At 39.3% G+C, this 23676-nt stretch overlaps 2 protein-coding genes across 3 annotated transcripts in view; one reads left to right on the top strand and one right to left on the bottom strand.

Annotated features, from left to right (window-relative positions):
* Window positions 1-23676, bottom strand: part of GKN2 (gastrokine 2) — a 69260-nt gene that overhangs the window by 23621 nt on the left and 21963 nt on the right. Inside the window, exon 1 of one of the 2 annotated variants that reach the window (XM_044771823.2) lies at window positions 15277-15525. The exons of the other annotated variant lie outside the window; for it this stretch is intronic. The gene's annotated coding sequence lies outside the window, so the exon portion shown is untranslated. Of the gene's footprint in view, window positions 1-15276; window positions 15526-23676 lie in introns of those variants that run through there. 2 annotated transcript variants of the gene reach the window in all.
* On the top strand, window positions 1060-6127 carry GKN1 (gastrokine 1). The gene is made up of 6 exons (XM_014836819.3): window positions 1060-1148; window positions 2876-2929; window positions 3019-3156; window positions 3991-4101; window positions 5031-5178; window positions 5867-6127. Exons 1-6 carry the CDS (start codon window positions 1137-1139, stop codon window positions 5953-5955), a joined length of 552 nt encoding a protein of 183 aa, XP_014692305.2. The 5' UTR covers window positions 1060-1136; the 3' UTR covers window positions 5956-6127.

Here is a 23676-nt window from a genome sequence, read left to right as displayed (position 1 = left end):
GAAAACGTGATGGAGGCAGTGGTATTTGAGCTGAGCCTTGAAAAATGAAAAGCAGTTTACCAATTAGAGAAAGGGAAGAGGTTGGCACTCCAGTGGGGGAGAACAACATGTGCAAAGGCACTGAGGCATGAAACATCCTGAATGTTCCAGGAACGGTGGGAACTCTGGTGTAGCTGGAATGTAGGTATAGGGCACAGACACAGCTAGGGAGGCTTTGGAAACCTTATTCTAAAGGACCCCCTATAGCATTCCAACGAGCTTAAAGTTTATCTCGTAGGCTGCCACTGAAAGTTTCTAAGCATGACAGAGTCATGTTTATTATATATAGGTACTTTAGAAAGACAACCTTATGGAAAATGGAGAAAACGCACTGGAATATGAGTGACTGGTACCCAGAGCAATCAATTACACACCTGTTGTAAAAGTCCAGGTGAAAGAAGCTGTGGGCAAGGCCAGAGTGAGAGGCCATTCTGAGATGAAATGACAAGGCTTAGTAAATAACTGGATGTGGTGGTGAGAAGAAAGGGCTCAAGACAGCCCCCTGGTTTTCAAACCCGATGTAGAGTACCATGACTGAGAGAGCTCAGCATTGCAGAAAGGGTATAGGTTTGGTGGGAGCAGCTCATAGAACATGTTTAGCCTAACCAAAACCATTACAGTGGGCTCAGGGAAAGACATGATGAGGAAACCACTTCTCTCTTCTCATACTAGCTGCTATCTGTAAGGCCCAGTGTGTCCACAGTTTCTCATCTGTGGTCTTGTTTGATTTCAGGGATTATTCTTTATATATTGATATACTATATATATCAGTATATAAAATACTCACACCCACAGCTTCAATTGGACCAGAAGCTATCATAAATCATAGTGAGTTTATTGTGATATCTTCATCTTTAACAAATGATGAGTCAGATCAGCTCCATGTCAAAGTGCCTTGCTAACCAGGTAGATATTCCAAAAGGCTTCCTGGTATGCTGGATCTTGGTGCAGATATGGAAAATGGAGAAAGATAAGTCTTTGACCCCACCTGGTCACGCCTAGTTTGAGTAAAGCCGGTCAAGTACAAATACGAGAAGGCTTCTCGTCTGAGTCCATGCCTGCCTTCTCCTCTGCTCCATTGCTTTGGTGAAGCCAAGATGAAGTTCACAGTGAGTAGACTTTTCCATTTGAATTTATGAACTTATATTTGGAGACTGGATTCTGAGCTAAGGGGGGGTCTGCGTCTTATGACAATCTCACCACAACAGAAAAATTTGTTTAAAAAAATCTCTTTTCTTTTCATGGAATTGTGGCATTTATAAGCATCTCTATAGAAAAAGATAGTTATCCTGGGATTAGACAGCTGTCTGAGCAGGTTACACCATGCTATCTTTAATAAAATCACTTTCCAGATCTACTAATTCAGGGCTGGGCCAAGAGTAAGCAGTCCCTAAGCTCTAGAAAATGCTTCATCTTTCCCCACATTCTTGAATTCCTTTTTTGACCAAAAATCCTGAATATATTCAGTTAAGATAAAAAGTTTATTATGAAGACAAATGGTTGAGAGACTTGCTGTCACATTCTCTGCTGTGAACCGGATCTCCAATAAGAAAGTTTTACCTGGGACGCTGTCCATCGTTATTTATTCATGAAAACACCTGAAGCATGAAGCTAGGGCAGTATCTCACCTGCGGTTCCAGATAAAAGGCTGAGAGTGTAGCAGGTGGATGATAAAATTCTCCCAAAGTAAGTGGTGGTACCGTGTGTCTCTTATAACAGGATGCAAAGGGGTTCGAGTCAGACAAATATTTTTGTTTTTCAACGTACTAAACACTAAAGTATATTACAGCAGATTCTGCTTCATAATGGAATTGCAAGTATAAAATAATTATCTAAAAGTAAGTTCTAATAACAGCAAAGTTAAAAAAAAAAAAAAAAGGGGGACTCCAGAAGTGGGTCAGATCTGGTTTGTCTCCTAGTTCTGCCATGAACGAGAGATATGACCTTGGTCAAGGTATTTAACCTCTGCAGCTCAATTTCCTTATCTATGAAAGGATTGCATTGTATGAGTAGTTCTCTAAAATTTCTTCCACCTTTGACTGTTAAGGAGGCTCATTTTTACCACCTTCTTGAGTTACCAGGAGAAAATTAAACAAATTAAAAAATTACCTTGAATCATCAGTGTGGTTCTCAAACCGTCTTGTCCCAGGCAAAGGAAATGAGAATAGGCACTCAGAATCGGGCACCCTGTGTAAAGCTCTGTGTTCTGATAACCAATATCATGCACCCAATGACAAATGAGTAAACCATCCCAAGACAATTATTGACTTCCCTTCTGCTATCCACACTTCACAGCCATACACTACATCCTTGGTCTCTTATCATCAGCATCAAACTTATTTACTAATCCATTGCTTTAAAAAGTTCTTTTAAGTAAAAAGAGTCTTTCTGCTATTAGGAGGTCTAGGAAGAAAGGAAAGCATCTCAGATGGAATAGGAAAATTAATTTAAATCATTTTAAGATGTGATTCTCAGGACTCATAACCATTTTCATATCACACATGTTGTTCATTTTCAAATTTGTTTTTCAGTATACTGACATTTCATCAGTTTTTTCATAAGACCTACATTAAAAAATTCTAATACTATATATCACAGTAACATAACTACCGTAAGAAATTAACCTACAAGTCTACATTATCATTAAAATTTTCTGTGGTTAAAAAAATACATTAAAGCTTTCTATGGTTAAGAAATACAAGGTCAAAGAAGAAAAAACAGACCACTCAACTGAGTGGTAAAATTAGTAAATATTTTTCATATGAGTGGATAGAAAAAGAAAGAAGAGGACATTGTTTTGCCACGTGTTATAGGCCAATGTTATTTGTGATTTCAGATTGTCTTCGCTGGACTTCTTGGTGTCTTCCTGACTCCTGCCTTTGCTAACTATGTAAGTCTCACTTTTTAAAAGTGTATTACCAAAATACATTTGCAAAGAAATGTGGTATTAAATCATTGTCAATTTCTTATAAATTTCAGAATATCAACATCAACGATGACGGCAACAGTAATGGAAGTGGGCAGCAGTCAGTGAGTGTCAACAATGAACATAACGTGGCCAATGTTGACAATGACAATGGATGGAACTCCTGGAATTCCATCTGGGATTACAACAGTGTAGGTAGTCAACATGCAATTTTCCTTCTTTACAAATATAATGTTTCTTTTTAACAACAACAACAAAAATGCCTGCTAACCATAAAAAAATAAAAAATAGAATAAATTCTAACTGCGCATAAGCATAGAATTATAAGTAAAAGTGCTCAGTTTCACTCCCTAGATATAACTGCTGTTAATGTTTTCCACCATCAGTTAAAATTCAAACCAATGAAAGAGGTAATGAGGATCCACTATGTTCAAGGGACTGTAGGATTATTAGACAGGTGTGATCATCCTTTTGCCTTGCTGCAGACGCCTTCGATCACAATGAAAGACCTACTCAATATTACTGTTGCCAAAATATAGCCTATCTCATTCTATCTTCAGTTTCCTTCTACAAAGACAGAAATTGACATTTCACCATAACACTAAAGGACCAAAGGAGATGTCAATGACAATACCAACTCTTTATTCTTCACTTTTATTGTCTGACCAATTAGAAAACTAATTCCTGTCTTACCTGCCTTGAAACATTGTAAAAATCAAGAGATTAAAATGTGATAGCAATTCAAAGTTTATTTCAGCAAAACAGACATATGTAGAGTGACTCTTACCGTGCTATAACCTGAAGATAAAGCAACGAGTTAGACAGTCTCTGCCCTCAAAGGCTTTGTAGTCTATCCTTACAAATGTTAGCAACAGATATGATTGCAAATCAGGGCCAGATCCAGTGCTCTTATTCCAGTTCATCATGATCTTGGAGTCCATTTCCCTGTGCTGCTGAAATTGATTTCTGATGAGAAAAGCTCTTTGGAGAACGTGCTCCTCAGCATCTACCTTCTTCTTTAACAGAACTTTGCTGCAACTAGAATCTTTCACAAGAAGGCATGCGTTGTGCACAGAATAAACAAAGATGTCGTGCCCTCTCTTCAAGCCCTTGAGGCACTGGTCAAGGAAAAGAAGGTAAAAATAAAAATCTTTTTATTTTCGCTTGAGGAAGGTCTTATGATCTCCAGTAAAGAATGAGACAGTCACAATTGTTCCCTCTTTAACCATAGTATGTTGTAGTGTGCAGCACAAAAAGAGAAGAGGAAATGGTGATTTACCAAGGAGAGGCAGCTGCCATCACACTTAAATGCTATGACTGACACCTGCCTCTACAGAGGCTGAACAGAACGCCTAATAATCTTTACTGTTAGAGGAGCGAAGCTCTGCTCATCTAATGGGAGCCCTCAGCTCTTCTTCAAGGACATTTTTTGGCAAGAGTTAGGTTAGGGTTGTTAGATTTAGCAAATAAAAATAGAGGATACCCAGTTAAGTTTGAATTTCAGATAAATGATGAATTTGTTTGAGCATAAGTATGGCCTATGCAATATTTGGGACATACTTACAATAAGAAATGATTTGTTGTTTATCTGAAGTCAAATTTAACTGAGTGTCCCGTATTTTATCTGGCAACCCTAGTTGGAGTAGGTGAAGAGAGGAGATCCATGGTTCTTTAAAATGTTTACCTGAGTTCATATTCTTATAACCAATAAATGGGTACCTTTCGTTGACAAGGTAGAGAAAATAAATAAACTGCATTCTCGGAAGCTGATTGTCATACAGCTCAATCCAAGAAATACATGATAACCAAATGAGGTCCAAGCTTCAGAATAAACAGCCTCACACTTCTGCTTTCCTGAGAAGTTGAGGTTTCAAATCAGCTAAAACCTTTAAGACCTTAGAAATTCTGAGATATACAGGGTTAGAATTGGCTCTTCATTTTGATTATGGAAAAATTGTAGCCAAGCAATACCCCTATTGGCCTTGTACCTAACCCTCAATTCAACAAACCACTAGGCTTGCATTCATTGTCTCTCTTTCTTTCCACCTATCTTCTCCACACTCAGCTTCAGGGTAAAGGACCAGGGGGACCACCTCCCAAGAGCCTGATATACTCAATCAACCCCCACAAAGTCAGTGACCTCGACCAGTTTGGACAATCCATCTCTGGCATGTGCAGAGGGGTTCCAACGTACATGGCGGAGGAGATGGAAGGTGAGTAGCCAACATACTGTTCACTCCAAGTTAGTGTTGGTGAAATTGTCAGACTGTTCTCAAGCCTGTCCACAGAGGACACCAATTCCTCAAGAGATGGTCATCAAGGCTAACACTTATTTAGTGCTTGCTTTGTGCCAGGCACTATTCACGTGCTTTTTGTGTGTTAAATCATTTGCTCCTGATGGCAAACTTATGTGATAGAGTCTATTGTTATTCTCAACTTTCTGGATGAGGAAACTGAGGCACAGAAAGAGGTCACAGAACCCCTACCTGGGTCAATCCCAAGCATTTTGGCTCTGGATTCTGTGCTCTTAACCATTCTGAAATACTGCATTCAAGAGTGGACATGGGGTAAATGCCAACATATTAAAAGAAAGGCATGAATGGCTAAATGAAAAGAGATTGCCAATGGAATATCTTGATTTTTATAGCTCAATCACTTAATTTCTGAGCGATCAAAGAATTACTTACATGAAAACAAAGTATCCACCTAGGAACCTAACGTAACAGCAGCTTTCCCGATCTCTGAATCAACTGATTTAATCTTGATAGATAGATAAATAGATAGACAGGTAGATCTCGAAACTAGCGCATAGCTAGTTTGGAAACTGTGTAACACTTAAAAAAAAACAAAAAACAGTTCTTGAAAAGACATGATATTGGTTTCTTCTTTTCTTTTTACCAGGGCCAAGCCTGTTTTTTGACTTAGAAGTGTGCTTCAATGCTAATATATTCTCGATTCTGAAGATTTCCTTCTGTGGAGAAATAGCGTAGAACTAAAAAAAAAAAAAAGTCGCTGTGGGTTCAGTCAGCAGAATATTTCATGCAGAAAAATATGGGTTCTAATGGTTTTTATCATGTCACTCTGACATGTTTTCTCCTGGTTATGTCTGATTCCTTTAACTTTCAATAAACCGCTTAGCACTGAATTCAGTTGATAGTAAAGTTCTTTATGATTTCTATTTGGAATGCACAGGCTCAAAAGTGCAAACTGGTGGTGGCAAGGTGTCAAAGTTCATTAGACCCAACTGTTAGCTTATATTCGGGACCTGTCCCTTATAAAGAACCCTTTCAGGTGCTTTGGATACTACTAACCACAGCTCTGGGAATGGTTCCAAGATCATCCGACAGCTCTGAAGACTCCTCTATAGTTGGTGTGCACGGTAACATTTCAGAACAGCAAGGGCAGAAATCCACTCAAAATAGCTTAAGCCAGAAAGAGGGGTTTATTGCAAGGATGTGGGAGTATCTAAAATAATCTTAGGGCAAGAAAAGCTGCTGGGCATCAAAGAGGCTGAAACCAGGAACTATACTGATGTCAAGGCCCAAGTCTTCTCCTCTCTGCCTATAGCCACATATTAGCTCTTCTCTTCTCCTCTCTAAATTCTCCTTCCCTCTTCTTTCCACCTTGCAGATGGCTTTTTCTGTACTCATTACAGAAATGGCTGAATTCAAACATTAGCTTCATCTCTCATATTTACATGTCTTTCTAGTTCAAGAGGTAATGTCTAATACTTTTGAATCCAAATTCCAATTTTCTTTGACCCCACTTGGTTAAGGAGTCCACAACCCTCACTTACTGATGGCCAGGGGAGCAAAGTCACATGGTACACATGCAGCACTGAGGTCTCCCCTGAAGGAGAAAGATCTTAGAGAAAACAGAGACTCTAAGCTGTGTGTCTTAGAATGTGAAACTACAGTTCATTTTTCAAAATTGTCTTTGAAAACCTGGATGCTGTAAGAGTATCTAATCCATTCACATGTCTTCAGAGGGGATATCCCTAAATAATCCTAACAAACAAAACTAAAGACACTGATTTCCACCATTTGGAAAAATGCTAATATTTGCCAGTCCTTATTGGAAGGAAATATAATAACTTTCTTTAACCTAGGCAATTCTCATTGCTGTTCGCATGAAGTGTACTATCAGGCTAGTAGAATTCCAAAATATCCTGAAGCTATGAGATATGGAAACCTGTCAAAGACACTTCAAAGATCAAGGTCTTAGATACTGCCCTACTGTGAGAGAAAATGAAAGAAAACTGTGACTCACAAGCTGTATACAATGTCATGTAGCTGACTTTGGGGAACTGGTGCATCCCCTGTTTCTTAGAACAATTGTCTAGTCACTATTTCAGGATAAAAAATTAATTCACTAGGACGATAAAAAAATTTTAGTTTATTTACACTGATCAAAATATGTGAGTGAAAAACTGCAAGACTTGCAAGGAGAATTTAACAATCACACTGTCCTACTTAAAGATTTTAACACATAATTTTCAATAACTTATAGATGAAGCTGTTAAGGATATTAAATTTTTTAATGCAATCAAAAATTATTTTAATGAACACATATAGAACACTACAGAATACATATTCTTCTCAAGCATGTATGGGAAATTTACAAATATTGATCACATGCTGAGGCATAAATCAGATCTCAAAAAAATTCAAACGATTGGCATCATAAAGAACACATTTTTCTGACTTCAACTTAATTAAGATGGAATAAATATTCCCCTCCAAATAAAATAAGATAGTTCCATTTGTTTTGAAATTAGGCATCATACTTCTAAATTACACATGAGCAAAGAAAAACTCATGATGAAAAGTAGAATGTATTTAGAACTGTGCAATAATGAAAGCACCACCTACCAAAACCTTGTGAGCAGCAGCTATAGCAATGTGTAGAGAAAAATGTAGAATCTTAAATATTCATTTTATAAAAGAAAAAAGGCTAAAAATTGAGTCAAGCATTCAAGGTTAAGAATGAAGGAAAAACGGGGCCAGCCCGGTGGCTCAGCAGTTAAGTCTGCACATTCCACCTCAGCGGCCCAAGGTTCACCGGTTCGGATCCCAAATGCAGACATGGCACCGCTTGGCAAGCCATGCTGTGGTAGGCGTCCCACATACAAAGTAGAGGAAGATGGGCACAATGTTAGCTGAGGGCCAGTCTTCCTCAGCAAAAAGAGGAGGATTGGTGGCAGATGTTAGCTCAGGGCTAATCTTCCAAAAAGACAAGAAGGAAAAGCATAAAATATCCAAAATAGGTAGAAAGAAAGAAATAGTATTGACAACATCAGAAGCTAATCACGTAAAAAACACTTATATAATAGTCAGGCTCAACAAAGTCAAAAATTGATTCTTTGGAAACCAATAACCATAATGTTTACAAACTTTGGGTAAAATTGACCAGAAATAAAAACAGATAAATCATAAGCAATGTTAGGAATAAAAAAGGATATTAAGCTACAGATGCCACAGATATTAAGACATTAATAAAATGATATTGTGAACTTTACATCAATAAATTTGACAGCTTAGGTAAACTGAATTTCTAAAAAACTAACTTACCAAAGCTCACTCAAGAAGAAATATAAAGCCTGAATAATTCTATAACCAGTAAAGGAATTAGCTCAGAAGTTTAAAAACTTCACACAAGAAAATTCCAAGCCAAGATCCTTTTTATACTGAGATTTAACAAACATTGAAAATGCAGATTATTCTAATCTTGTAAAACTATTTAAGTGTGTGGAAGGGAAAGAAGTACTTTCCAACTCATTTCATGAGACTATTATTAACTTGATTCCAAAACCTGTCAGAGATTTTATGAGAAAGGAAAAGTACAGGGTAAACTCTGTCATGAAAACAGATGCAGCGGCGGGCCCCATGGTCAAGTCGTTAGGTTCACACGCTCCACTTCAGCGGCCCAGGGTTTCACCGGTTCAGATCCTGGGCGCGGACATGGCACCGCTGATCAAGCCATGCTGAGGCAGCGTCCCACATGCCACAACTAGAAGGAGCCACAACAAAAATGTACAACTATGTACCTGGGGGCTTTGGGGAGAAGAAGAAAAAAAAAGAAGAAGATTGGCAACAGACGTTAGGGCAGGTGTCAATTTTTAAAAAAAATAGATGCAAAATATCTTAACAAACTGATAGCCAATCAATTAAGGAAAGCGTAGGAAAGATGATACAGCATGACTATATTGGATTTTTCCTAGTAATGCCAGTTGGTTTGATATTAGGAAATCACGACCATAATCTGACTTAGATGACTAAGATCATCTAAAAAAACCTACTATAAGCATCATGTAAAACAATGAAAACATTCCTGTTAAGACAAGAAACAAGACAAGATGCCAGCTGTCACAAATTCTAGAAACGCTGTACTGAAACTTAGTAAAACAAGAAAAAGAAATATTAAATATAGAGATAGGGAGAAAGAAAGAAAGAAAAAACTATCGTTATGCCCAGATGACGCGATTTTCGGTGTAAAAGACACACACATCTATAGATAAGTTATGGGAGTCAGAGCATTTAGAAAGATTCTTGCACATAAAATAACTATTAAACATGAGTTGCATTTCTATATATCGGCAGCAAACATATAAAAACTTTAATTTTATAAATAGCATTTATAATAGCAGCAAAAGACATGACATACCTAGGAAAAATCACTTAATTTATTTAACAATATTTCTTAAGCACCTGCTACATGCATAGCACTACTGCATACATTTGAAATCCATCAGCAAATAAAAATGCAAAGATCCTTGCCTCACGTAGCTAACATTTTAGTTAGAGGAGGAAGAAATAAATAATAAATATAATTAACAAACAAACACATAAACAAATAGTAGAATATTTGGCAGGACAGCGTTGCATACTATTACATAGTACATTAGAAGTGATAAATACTAAGGAAAAAATGCAGAGCAGGGTAAGAAGAATCAAGAATGCCAGGAAGGAAGAGGCAGTTTGCAATTTTAATAGGTATTAGGATGGGCGTCATTGAGAAGGTGACACTTGAACGATGAAATAGAGTAGTTAGCCAGGCAGATATTTCTGGGAGAAAAGCATTACGGGCAAAGGAAATAGCCAGCGCTAAGGCCTAAGGCAGAAGCATGCCTGGCATATTAAAAGTACAGCAAGGAGGTCAGTGTGGCTGAAGCAGAATGAGCAAAATGGAGAGTAGGAGGAGATGAAGGCAGAGAGGTAATGGGGAACCAGATCATGAAAAGCCTGGCAGGCCATGGCTAGAACTTCGGGTATTATTCTGAGTAAAGTAGGGAGACATTGAAGGAATTTGAGCCAAGATAGGATATGATCTCACTAAGTAGTAAACTAAACAAAAGATGTGCTAGACTTCTTTGGAAACGTTCTTGAGAGACGTTAAGATAAACTAAATGAATGCAGATAAACCATGGTCATGAATTAGAAGATTTCAATATTATAAGAATGTCAACTTTCCCTCAATCTATAGACTGAATGCAATTCAAAACAAATTCCCAACAAGTCAGGTGTGTGCACGTGTGTGTGTGTACATGACAAGCTAAATTTGGAATATATGTAGAAGATCAAGGGACAAGTTGGGAGACAATTCTCCATGGGTCCTTGATGTTTCTAGACATCTTGTGAATAGAAACACTGACTACCTTTTGTTCTCAACTATTTTTACAGGATGTTTGTATAGCAAAGAAAGAAGATAGAGATAGTACAAAGGAAGATAGAGATAGTGCCTCTCTTTAGAGCTAAAAGCAGGCATGATCACTCTCTATTGTAAAAGATTCAAGTTCCCTAAGCTCAGGATCCTCTCTGTAATGCAACCTCCTGTGTGCGCAAGCATCCATCTGGATCCATATGAATCACCCCTATGAGATTTGTGGGCAAAGGGCATTGACACAAACATGCTCATGCTCATACTACTTGCTGTGCTGTGGCTAATAAAGTCCTTTGTCTCTTACTGAGGAGTCTCATGTCTTCTGTCATCATCCATGAAGCTTTGATGGGCTAACTTTGTAGATTTCAAGTAGGGTAAAATCTTAAATCCTTCTCGAAAGGGTCAAGAATAACAAAGTTAGTGATGAAGAACAGCAAAACAAGTGAACTTGGCCTATCAAATTATTATAAAGACATAGTAATTCAGACAATGTGATATAAGTACTAGGATGTACATCAATGGGAAAAAACAGAAAGCCCACAGATAGATCCACACATCTAGAGATGACTGAAATAGGATGTAGGTTTCATCCCAGGTCTATGGGGAAGAGATGAGATTTTTAAATAAGTGGTCGTAAAGCAACTAGGTAGCCACATGGAATAAAAAGAAATGGAAAAATGAAACCAGACCCCTACTTCACATCATATCAAGAAAACAAATTCCAAGTATATTAAAAACCTAAATAGGAAAGGCAAAATAAAAAGCCCTGGAAGATAATATAAAACAATAACCTCATGACTACTGAAAGAGGAAAAGATTTGCTAAACTTTGCAGAAAATGCCCTAGCCATAAAGTAAAATATTGACAAGTTCCTCTACATTAAATATAAAAACGTCTGTTTACCCAAAGACACCAAAAATATAGTGAAAAGACAAGCCACAAATTAGTAGAGATCCATGCAACACATAAGCTGAATGAAGGATTAGCATAAAAATCATGTAAGAACTCCTACATATCAACAAGAAGACGATGAATAACTAACAGAAAAATGGACATGAATAGGTTTCAAGCAGAAGAGGAATCCTGAATCTAGATACGAAGAGATCTTAACTTCCTCCTTAGTAACATGGAAAATGCAAATTAAACCATAATTTGAGATCATTTCATACCCATCCGATTAGCAAATGCAAAAGTCTAACATCAGATGTTAGGGAGGATGTAGAGGAACAAGAATACGGCCAGGGCAAGCATGAATTGAAACAATCGCTTTAGAAAGCAATTCAATATTGTCTACTAAGCTGAAGACGTGAGGATCCTATGACCCAACAATTCCATTCTTAGGTATATATCCTAGAGAAATTCTCACACATGGGCATCCAGAAACATGTACAGGAATGTTCATAGCAGCAGTGTTTGGAACAGTAAAAAACTAGAAATCATCCAAATGTTTGCCAACAGTAGAACAGATAAACAAATCGTGATGTGTTTATTTACGAGAATAGTAAACATCACAAAAAAAATCCCAAATTAATCACAGCCGCCCACAACAACATGAACGACTCTGAAAAATCATGTTGAGCCGCAAAGCAAATAGCAGAAGAAAATATATTGCATTTACATGAAGATCAAAACCAGGAGAAACTAAACATCACATATATTTTAGAAATGCATGCATATGTGGTAAAACTATGACTAAAAGCAGAGGAATTATAACATGAAATTCAGTATAATTGTGTACCCCTGAGAGGGAGAGAAGAGTTCAGGGAGGAGAAAGTGGAAGAGTTCCAACGTAGTGGTAATGCTCTCCGTCCATCTCAAACTATTTTGAGTCGTGTGGAGTTCATGGGTGTATGTTGTATCATTATTCTTTATACTTTACACATGTTTTTAAATAATCTTTTGCACTTACTCAGTGTTTAATTACAATTTTAAAAAGTTAAAAGCACAGTAAATAAGATCATGTTAGGAAGGCAATAAGAAGGTAGACCCATGTGGACGGAAAGAGACTGCTCTTTCATTCCAACATAAGGCAGAGAGGCCTCTCATCTCTGGCTCAACTCTGAGGCTGGTGGCTCCAAATATTCAGCCTTTGACTCCTGTCCCCAGAAGAGTGTCGTAAGTGAAAATGAGTTCATTCAGCACCAGGATGCTGAGAGGTCTGCCGAGAGAAGCCTCTGTTCCTGGGCTGCCAAGCCCAGCTCTCCGCAAGGCTCTAAATCACTGCCTGGAAGCCTGCTGTGCAGTTTTCCTTTTGCAGTTTTGTTTGGCCTTGTGGGTAACCGAGTAACTCACACCAAACCGTGGCTCGCCTTAGCGCCCCGGCCCATCGGGTGAGGAGGACATGCAGGGAGCTCACAGGGCTAGCTTGTGGGGTCATCAGAAGTTTTAGTGACTTCATAACCCCAAAAGGCACCAGAGAGGAGCAGATAATATAAGCCCTTGCCCATTATTAGAATATCTTTCTTGTCTCCTCCCAATTGCACTTCTGACATAACTACATAATTTAAACCAAATTTCTAGTAATTGGATCCTTCCAGAACATTCACTAATAAGCTTTAAGCTAAAGTCCATTTTTCCAAGGTACTTTCATATCGATAGATACACATATGTATTAACTGAGTTTTATGCTTCCTAAAATACTCAAAACGTGGAAATAACCAATTAAGAATATCAGGAAGTACAATTAAATTCAAGCATCAGGGGAAGTATGCAAAACCTTACATTTAAATCACTCCTACTCAGATATTCAAATTAGGCTGGATCTGTTTTAACCATCCTCTTTCCTAGTATTATCTTTTTTCTTCTTTTTTTAAAGATTGACACCTGAGCTAACATCTGTTGCCAATCTTTTTTTTTTCTTCTTTTTCTCCCCAAAGCCCGCAAGTACATAGTTGTACATTCTAATTGTAGGTCCTTCTAGTTGTGGCCTAGTATTATCTTGAGTCATAAGATTCAAATCAGACAGAAGTCACAGCTCGGTTCCCTTAACTAAGAGTATCATCAATAGCACATTCCATCTGCAACTCTATGCTTATGTTATTCATTCATTTATTTGACAAGTATTATTGAGCCCTCCTATGTGATAGTCTTTTCTAGGCACTGGAGATAAAGCAGGGGGAAAAAAAGCAATTAAAGTACCTGTCTTCATGAAGTTTACATTCCAGTGGTGGAGAAAATCAATCAATAAATAAATACACAATAAGAATGATAACTGTTAAGGAGGGAGCAGAATGACACAAGGAAAGAAGGCAGCCCATCAGGGAAGGTTGAGGTGGTGGAAGGGTTGCTATTTGATATTAGACAGGCTGGCATATAATAAAGAATATTGCTGGCCTCTGTCCCAGGTTCCTGGGAGGTAGTCTCTAAAGGCTTGTAATTCCCCCAGTGATAGGAATGTCTTTGTTATCCATAGTGGTCCCCTCAGACCACACATGATAGTTCATGCTAATGAGATGACTCATGGTGGGCCCCTAGATAGTTTATGCAAAGGAGATGACTCAGGATGGGGGCTGGTCATGCCAGAAAGACCAACCATGTGATTAGAGGGTTGAGGCTTTGAGCCACATGGTATCAGCCTGACCTCAGGGGAGGTGAGGAGGCTGGAGATTGAGCCACATGACCAATGATTCAATCAATGATGCCTACATAATGAAGCCCCAATAAAAACTAGGAACACCAAAGCTCAGGTAAGCTTCCCTGGTTGGTGACATTCCACATCAATGTGTCAAAAGGGTGATGATCCTGACTCTGTGGAGAGAGAACAAAGGAAGTTCCAGTACTGGGACCCTCTCAGAGCTCACCCTATGCATCTCTCTTTGGTTGGTTCTGATTTGTATGCCATTGCTACAATAAATCCGTAAGTGTAAATATAGTGATTTCCTGAGCTCTGAGTCCTTTTAGTGAATTAGCAAACTTGAGATGGTAGTGAGAGTCCCTGACTTTGCAGCCACTGGTCAGAAGTGAGGGAGGCCTGGAGACTTCCAAGCCTGCAGTGAGTATCTGAAGCAGAGGCAGTCTTGTAGAGATAATAACGCCGACAGATTTGATCATGTATCTCCTTTACTACAATTTCTCATTTTTTTTTCCTTTCTTCCTTCCTTTCTTTTTGCCTAATCGTAGTGGCTAGAACATCAAGAGTATTGCAAAATAAGAAGGTAACAGCAGATATACTCAATTTATACCTTCTATTTTTCATCATTAAACAGCATGCCAATAATCAGTTTGTCAAAGATATCTTGAAAATTTATTTTGTCTAATTTGTCTAATATTTATTAGATTGCCTTAAAAAAGAAAGAAGTGAAGATAATCTTTAAAATATTTATATTTGGAATGAACTATTTTAAATGAAGTAGGAGGTTAAAACCTTGGTCAGATAAGAAAATGCTTCTATGATTTTAGCATTATTACAAGGTCTGTTTCACAATGCAAGATAAAACATTTAACTTAATCAGAAATGGGCTACAGCTTGTAATGAATTGCTCTTACATAACTGAAGTGCCCTGCTTTATAGTTCGGCAGCAAATAATGGCTCCCTAGTCATATCTCAAAGCACCACTCTCAAAATTCATCTGCTGAGATTAGCAAAGTTGCAATCTTCCTATCTCACTGGGCTTTTGGTCTGCCACCTCTCGACCACCCTGGGGTGTACTCACGTCTCAAGAAGCTTCCTGGTTGCTCTTGCTTCTGCATGGAACCGGAACCCAGACGTGTCTCACTGAGCCTGGAAGACTCCTCAATTGCTACCGGTATTGGCTGAGTTCCAGCTGTCCCTGTGCCCCACACAGGAGGTCTGGCTCTAACGCTAAAACATGGATATTTGAAAGAAGCGCCCCTCCTAAAACTTGTCAAACCTAAAGCTAAAGCTGAACCTCCTGTTTTGCCAGAGTTTGGCTCTTGGTGCAGATTCCGGTCCAAGTTGCAACAGTTCATCCAAGTGACCTTTGCAATCAAGTTTGTGTCATCTAAACAGTGGTCTCTGCTCCAAACCAAAGAAGTAGCTCCAGAGTTTGCTGAGCAATTCTCCTGCTTTTCAGTTTTATAATTTCAATTTATATTTTCTATAATATTGTTTGTTCATTTGTACTCTCCTTAGTTTATTGCGTTATTTTCTTCTAGTTTATTGAGTCAATTACTTAATTTATTTTTATAATTCTTTTGTTTGTTAAATAATACATTTACCATCATTAATTTCTTCCTGTGTATATCTTTACTTCATTCCTTAATTTTTGACATATATTCTTGACACTATCATTATTTATTTAAATAGCCAATAATTACATTGTTTATATCCTCATTTACAATGCCCCTCAATCTAGTCCTTTATCGCAGTACAGGTAACAAAAGCTTCTCAGTTTCTGGTTTTCAATGGCATCTTTTCTATTGCTAAAATGCATTTTTACTCTATTTTTGTATTATTTATTCAGTTCAAAGAGAATATGGAAAAGAGGAGAGTTAATATATAGGGTTTAAATGCCACTTTAGACCAGGCCCTGTAGAGGAAGCTGAGTCAATGTCAGACCCCACCAGGGCCTTGTCAAGGGGCCATGAGGATCTGGTAAGTGGCCAAAGGGACCAGCACCTGTGACAGGCTGCGGTGACTCTGGAGCTGAGGGGGGGAGGGATGCTTATAAACCTACTGATGTCTATAGGACTTGCATGGCCTCACTGGATAGTGGCCAATATTAGCCTCGACCTGAACAGACTGCAGCCAGATAATGACAGAGGCAGACCTCATATGCATCTTTTTTTATTATTATTATTAATGCAAAAACAAGAAAATTAAAAATAATCTTTCTGGGTTCTTGATATGCATTAACAATTTTTAGTCCAGAAATATACAGATTTGCTCATCCACCAGCTATTTGATGAAGGTATGTGTTTCTCCATCCAGGCTCTCACTTTGCCCTTGTGGTGTGAGGGAGTTAGGACAGGCATCATGATGCCCATGTGGAAACTGAGCCTTAGCGAGGTGAAGGGATTCACTCAGAACCACAGAGCTGGTGAATGCTGATGGACCAGGACTGGGCCTCAGGTTTTGCTCTGAGTCCAGTGCTTTTTCTCTCACCCATTTACTCATATAGCATCATTCACTGAGAGAGCAAGCATGGGACATGAAAGAGAGAGCTTTAATTCGCATAAATATCAAAAGCTAAGTCTTAGATGAATGCCAAGTCCTCTGTTTGTTCTCATTCAGAAGAGTATCAAATGTTAGGGCTCTAGGGTACATAGTCCCAATCCTCCTCACACACACACCCCCACACGCATGCATGCATACACGCGGAGTTATTCTCTATGAGACCAATGCTCTCCCAGGGACTTTTGAGTCCTTTAGCTAACCACACAAGGCAGTCAAATCAACAATGCTGTCTTTCATGCTTGAGCTCTGTGGATGGGCCCTCCCTTCTCAGTTGTTCATCTCTTCAGTGGAAATTGCTCAGGAAACAGTGAAACTCAGCACAGCAACGCTCCTCCCCACCCCCACACACGCCAAGACCAAAATTCTCAGCAATCTCTAAGAACTTCCTAAGGAAGCAATAGAGGGAGGAGCCCTCCCACTTTGATCTCTAGAAACTGGTCTCCTCCAACTCCCCACCCAGTGCCCACTAGGGCAGTGTAGGAGCTTGGTCACACACATCTTAACCCACCTCCTGTAGTACCAGTGTAGCAGACAGTGTGGGGTGCTGGATTAAGCAGAGCAGGATTCAAAAACTGTCCTTAGGTAAGCTAATTAACTGCTCAGGTCCTCAGGAAAAAAATGGAGCTGATAATGCCTACTCTATTAGTCAACTATTACAAACAACCACAGAATCTCAGTAGCATTCAATAGTAAGCATTTATTTTTCACGCACCTGTGGTCAGGTAGCTGGGAGTTGGCTGACCTAGCCTGGGCTCAGCTGAACGTCTCTGCTTCAAGTTATGAATTTACCTGGCTCTATTCTGTTGCATGTGTCCTATTCTGGGCTCCAGGTGGAAGAGGCAGCACATCCCTGGAGAAATTTATCTCATGACAAGAGCAAAAGTGCTAGAGAGCGTGGCCAACCATACAAATACATTGCAAGATCCTGTTTGCACCACAACTACTATCATGGACCAAAGCAAGTCTTAAGCAAGTCCAAAGTCGAGGTACAGGGAAGTAATCCCCTTGTGTACTTCTCATGGGAAAGGCACTGAAAAGTTATATGGCAAAGAGCATGGACGCAGGGAACAGTGAAGAATTGGCCCTGAAAACTCAATCTGCCACACTACTTCACAGGGTTGTTGAAAAGATTAAATACAACAATGTATGCAAAGGTGTTGGTGCATAGTAGGCATTTAATAACCACCTATCTTATTCCATTACATACATTCCAGGCCCACCCCACCACTGTCATGCTTTGGCTGGAGTCTATTCAGGCTGTGGCAGACTCCTGAAATATGGCCTCCATCAATTCCTTACCTCACTATACGGGCATGCTTTTCCTGGCGTCAAAAATTAGTCTAATTCTCTCCTCTCAGAACTGAGCTGGCCTTAGTGATTTCCCTTGGCCAAGAGAGACGAAAAATGATGTTCTGAGACTTTCAAGAGTCAGATATAAAAGACTTGTCACTCTTCCTGAGTTGCTTGGACTGCTCACTTTTGGACCACTGCTTTTGGGAACTGAGTCACCAAGCCATAGGAAGCCTAAGCCACATGGGAGGCCATGCATACATGTTATAATTAAAAACTCCACCTGAGCTCCCAGTCAACAGCCAGCATCAACTGCCAGCCAAGTGAGGGGGTCATCTTGGACATCCAGCTCAACTGATCCTTTAGATGACTGCAGCCAGCTGATATCTTGCTGTAATCACACGGGAGACCCCAAATGACAGGTGCCAGCTGAGCTCCCAGTCAACCCATGGAACCATGAGTGACAATAATAAATTATTGTTTTAAGTCATTCCATTGTGGGGTGATTTTTTTTGTAGTAGTAAATGACCAGAAGGCTAAGCAATGCTAATATCTCCACTGGCCACTGAAGCCACGCAGGACCCTGGTGGACAGAGAATCTGTCATGCTACAATCTTCCCTCTCATCCCCAAACTTATCACCACTCAGTCTTGGTGCTGGTCCTGCCTCCCCTTTCCAGCACATGTCCTTCATTCTAGGAAATTTTCTTTGTGATGATTCCTTCCCTTTATTTTCTCTGCTCTCACATTCTGTGATTCCGTTATTCAGATGTCAGACCTCCTGCACTTGGCCATTATCTAGTGTATGTTTTCAACTTATCTTTTTCATCTCCTTATTTTTTTTACCCTACTTCCTGAAAAAAATGTCTTCGAGCTTATTTTCCATTTATTCTGTTGAGGTTTTACAGTTTTACCATTGTGCTTTAATTTCTGGGTTCTTTTTTTTCTTTGAATTTTCCTTTTTTCCTAGCGTTATTTCCATTAAGTTCCTTTCATGAAGGTCATCAAAGAACTCCCAGTTGCTAAATCTAATGAAGAGTTTCCAGTTCTTATCTTCTCACCCTCTCTACCCCAATTGGTACTCATGACTATTCCCTCCTAGAAATGTCTTATTTCTCTTCTTGGTTCCTCCTTCTCTGCCAAGCTCTGTAAAAATGCTGGTGTTCCCCTGGGCTCCATCCTTCACCCTCATTTCTTATCACTCTCTTCACTTAGCCCAGGGTGATATACAAGCGCACTCACAGCTTCAACTTACATACTAGTGACTTCCAAAGTTCTTCATCCCAGTCATCTTTCCTGAGTGCAAGACTCACATAGATAAATGTCTTCTGGACTCTAATTTCCAACTAAACATGAAGCAGCCATATCAATTAAGAGTGAGGGGGGTACATGGGAAATTTTGAAGAAAAGATATAAAGAGATCTTAGAGAGGGAGAAAATAATCCAACTAAAAATACATAGGACCACTGGCATATATCTGAACTGCAGCAGCAATGAAGAGTAGAAAATGTACTTCTTGTTGTTTTAATTTTATGCTGTTAGGAGAACGTGATTAATGGGGAACTATCCACATATGGAAAAAAAATTCCAAAAATGCTATTACATAGGCTGTAGAGTTTGCTGGATTTGGATGTTTTTCTTCCTTTTTCTCTTCTCTTTCCCACAGTCCCTGAATTGACTGCATGAGTAAGAACTATATTTTAAGCTGATCCCATTACTTACTAAGTTTGTGATGAACTCCCTCCATAGTTCAGTTTTAAAGTTTCTGTTTTCAGACACCAAATTCTAAAGCCTTCTTCTCTATCACCTGAAGTTTTCCCTCTGCCTCTGAGCAAACCTGATTTCTAGAGAGTGTTCTAGGCGTGACTCTTTATTTCTTATTTGTTGGCTCTTAGATTTGTACCAATTCCACTGTGTTTTCTCTCCATTTCAACCCAAGATGAAAATTTCCCTATGCTGTAGGGGTCCCTAGTCTTCTTTATGTATTGATTGACTTCACTAGTTTCTTTGGATTAAACTCACACTTTAAGTGTGTAAATTTACGACTATGATTAAGATTTCATAGTACATTAGTCCTCAACCCATGATAAGAAATATGATGGAGAGTAAAGCAAAACCTGGGTAGTAATAACCATTCATGCCTTGAACTCTACCTATTTTGAGAGGAGTCTGCTCTAGCTTCAGAAATCAATCCCCATCCCAAGGGACATATAGGCCCTCTCACAATGAATGACACAGGACTTCCCCACCATTACTTTGGCCACAGTAAGGGCAAATGCTTTCATATTTGATGCTCAGGATGAGCCTTCTTAGACATCATCCATCTTATACGCATGCTCACTTCAGCCTGAAAATCTACACCAGAAAGCTAACCCAGCTCTGACTGCTGCCCAAGCAGCTCCCTAAGGAGTCGATGCTCAGAGGCAAGCTCATCAGGTAAATGCATACTTCGTTATCAGCTACAGCTCTGCCTCCAAGCCCTTCTGTGTTCTGGTGATCCATGACAAGGATCCTGGGGATTCCTTTCACTGAGACTGGAGGCAGTTTAAGTAGCCCAGCTCTTAGTCTCTTTCCATGGGCTCCTTCCTGATCACTTTTGGATCTTCTTAGGGAAGGGTATTCTCATTACTAGTAGGAAGAGACATTTGTCTTGTCTTAAGTCATTCACATCCTGGGACAAGCCATCCCAAAGAGTTGCAGTCCAACAGCATATCACTGAGGATTCCCTTATGTCAGACCTGCTTCTCCTTGGAATTAGCATGGTGGGGTGGAGGAGACTTGCTGAGTTTCCTCTAGAAGACAGGTTAACCACACTGTTGTACCAACACCTCTTTATGCATTTGTGTCTCCCAACTAAACTCTGCAAGGTCTGTATTGTATTCATCTTTGTATCTTCAGTGTAAGCATAGGGTCTGCCCTATAGTAGATATCCAAAAACTATTTTTTAATGAATAAATGAGTTAATAAAGAGAAATAATAAAGTTTCTTTCCTACGGATCATTAGATCTCAAAAAAACAGTATCAGAAGGAAGCATCACTGTTTATAACAATTTACTCAGACATTTCTTTAGAGTTTAGCTCTCTGGCATTCTTGGCTAGCAGAAACAGCATTGCTGCCAATAGATTATTGATAGCCCCAAAGCATTTTTTCTATTTGTTTCCTGCATGCATCCTAGGAAACCATAAATTCACAGTAGATCCTGCATGAGCTATGGTCTTCATTTTTGCATTTTTCAAAATTGAAAATGTAAATGACCATGGTACAGAAACAGCTTTGCCTCACTGGCAGTAGAAAAATCAAACACTCCGAAAATGATTCTTCTAAATTTACTCTTCTCATTTCTAGAAGAAATTCACATGCAATTTCCCAGAATCCCCCAAGAAAAATAAAAGCTGACATCTACTGTGTGCTTCCTGAGGGCAATATGACATACATAATCTCATTGAAACCACACAACAACCCAATGAGGTAGGTAGTATTATTATCTCCATTTTGCAGATGAGAAGCTGTGTTATGGATAGGTCATGCAAATTTCACAGTCACCAGTGAATAATGGCAGAGCTGTGCTTGGCCCCAAACAGCCTGATGTGCGATTATACTACTAATTAGTGTGTTGTCCTGCCTAATGCTCAAATAGTTTATGGGAATTACTATTAATTCTTTGTCAATAGATCTCATCAGAGAAGAAAAGTGTATGAGGCATGGAGGGAAAAGAAATTGGCCACTGTAAGGCCACTGTATCAAACTATCTGTGCCCCTGAAACCCCCACATCCATTTTTGATATTCTACAGATATACGTACCTTGAAAAAACCCCATAGGTTATTTCAGAGTGAATAAACCTCTTTGCCCCTACCTTCAAACTACCCCTGCCACATATCCCCATCCACACATGTGTTCACATCCTTTGAGAACCACTAGTCTTCCCGGCTTGGGACTTGTGTAATGAACATTAGCAAAAATGTTGAAGGAGTTATGGATTTGACAGGTCTAGGTAGATTTCTTCTGGTATCTTCAATTGTAAACAGGTCTGGGGTCTTTGAGTAAGACCTTGGTCTTGAATATACTTAAATAAACCAGGGTTGAGCAGAACTGGGCAGAAAATGGCTAAATTGATATTTTATTTAGCTTTGTGCTGGCCTTGAGTTATCTGATACATAGTCTTCCATTGGGCATTTGTAAACTCTGAGCTTGTCAGTATCCTGGAATGTACTGGTCCATTTCATCCCTCCTTTGAGTTCTGGGTTGGATTGGTGTGGTCTCTGCTCTAAAAACGAACATTTTTTTCATGAGGCTTTGAGTCTTGTGAGGATCTAGGCTGGATTTTTTAGGATATGTTGGTATGAATTATGGATTATCCTCTTGGCTGAGTCCCTGTAGGAATGCACCTTCATAAAGCTTGATGTGCTAGGCCTTGAGCTCTGGCTCGACTCTACCTGGATTGGGCTAAAGGAGCTTGGTGACTGAACTTCATGCTGGGCTTGGTGCGGCCTAGGATGCACGGGGGTGATCTGTGGGTTTAGCTGAGCTGGGTTGCAAAACAGATTAAACAAAATTTGTCTCTGGGTATGAATATATATGATATATGAAATTAGTTCACTTTTCTTAGGGCTCCAGATTGATCAGAGTTGAGTTGGGGCTGTGTTGAATGAGTTCTATCTCTGCGTTTGGGTGGCTGTAAACAGGGCTTTGGGATGGGTTTTGGATTGCCCCAAAACGAATCAAGAGATGTATTGGACTGAATTGATTTTCAAGCTAGACTAGGCTGGGTAGGGTTATTAATGGGATGCTGGGCTCAACAAGGTTTTGATTCTTTCTGAGCTGAGGTTGTGAATGGCCTGTCACATGGAATGCCATCAAAGGTATTTTGCTCTAGACTATAGTTCTGCCTCTGGGCTTAAAGTTATTATTGGTACCTTTGCTTTTCCTATGCCCAAAAGCCATCATTCAGCTGATTTATATTCTTTAGAAACTTTGTTGTTCTGAATGATAAATTGCTTCTGGGAATGCTTTCGTGGTTTTTTTGCACATGGTAGTTCTATGGAGGACAAGCATGAAGGAAATATCATAGCAATGAAAAGAGATAATTTTTACTAAACGATGTTTCCCCTTAGGAGGTTATGGGGTGCCACCAAAGCCCAAGGACCAGTGGGACCTCCAAAAACTTGGCAAACATAGGGCCCATTTGATTAACACAAAATTTGGCAGAGAGTGTCAGATCTGTCCACATTTGTAGACAAATATTTCTAAGGAAAATATTCCCAAGTTTCTTTTGGGTAGTCTGTGTTATCTGGAGCATTTTCCAGAACTTTTGCCAAAAAACCAGAAAAATGATGCTTTAGTGCCCAATGAGATTCTTGGAAGATTAGATGGCAATGTTATCAGGACAACAAACTTTGTTTTTGACAGTTTGACAAAAGGGGCTCAGTCACATATGTTGGAAAGTGGGGGATAAGCCAGGGGGAGTAAGTCACTGGAGGCTGGTAGACAACCCAGGCCGCATTTAACAATTTCAGTCTCAAAGAAGGAAGCCTGACAAATTCAGGTAGAACAGTAATGAGAGTGCAGGGCTAAAGCCTTAAGATGATCAGTCTAGTAAGATAAACTTTCCAATCTTTCGGAAGTTC

This window comes from Equus asinus, chromosome 6 (genome assembly GCF_041296235.1).
Source record: "Equus asinus isolate D_3611 breed Donkey chromosome 6, EquAss-T2T_v2, whole genome shotgun sequence".
Lineage (NCBI taxonomy): Eukaryota > Metazoa > Chordata > Mammalia > Perissodactyla > Equidae > Equus > Equus asinus.
Note: the sequence above shows the minus strand (reverse complement) of the source record. Positions and strands in the feature narration are given on the sequence as shown.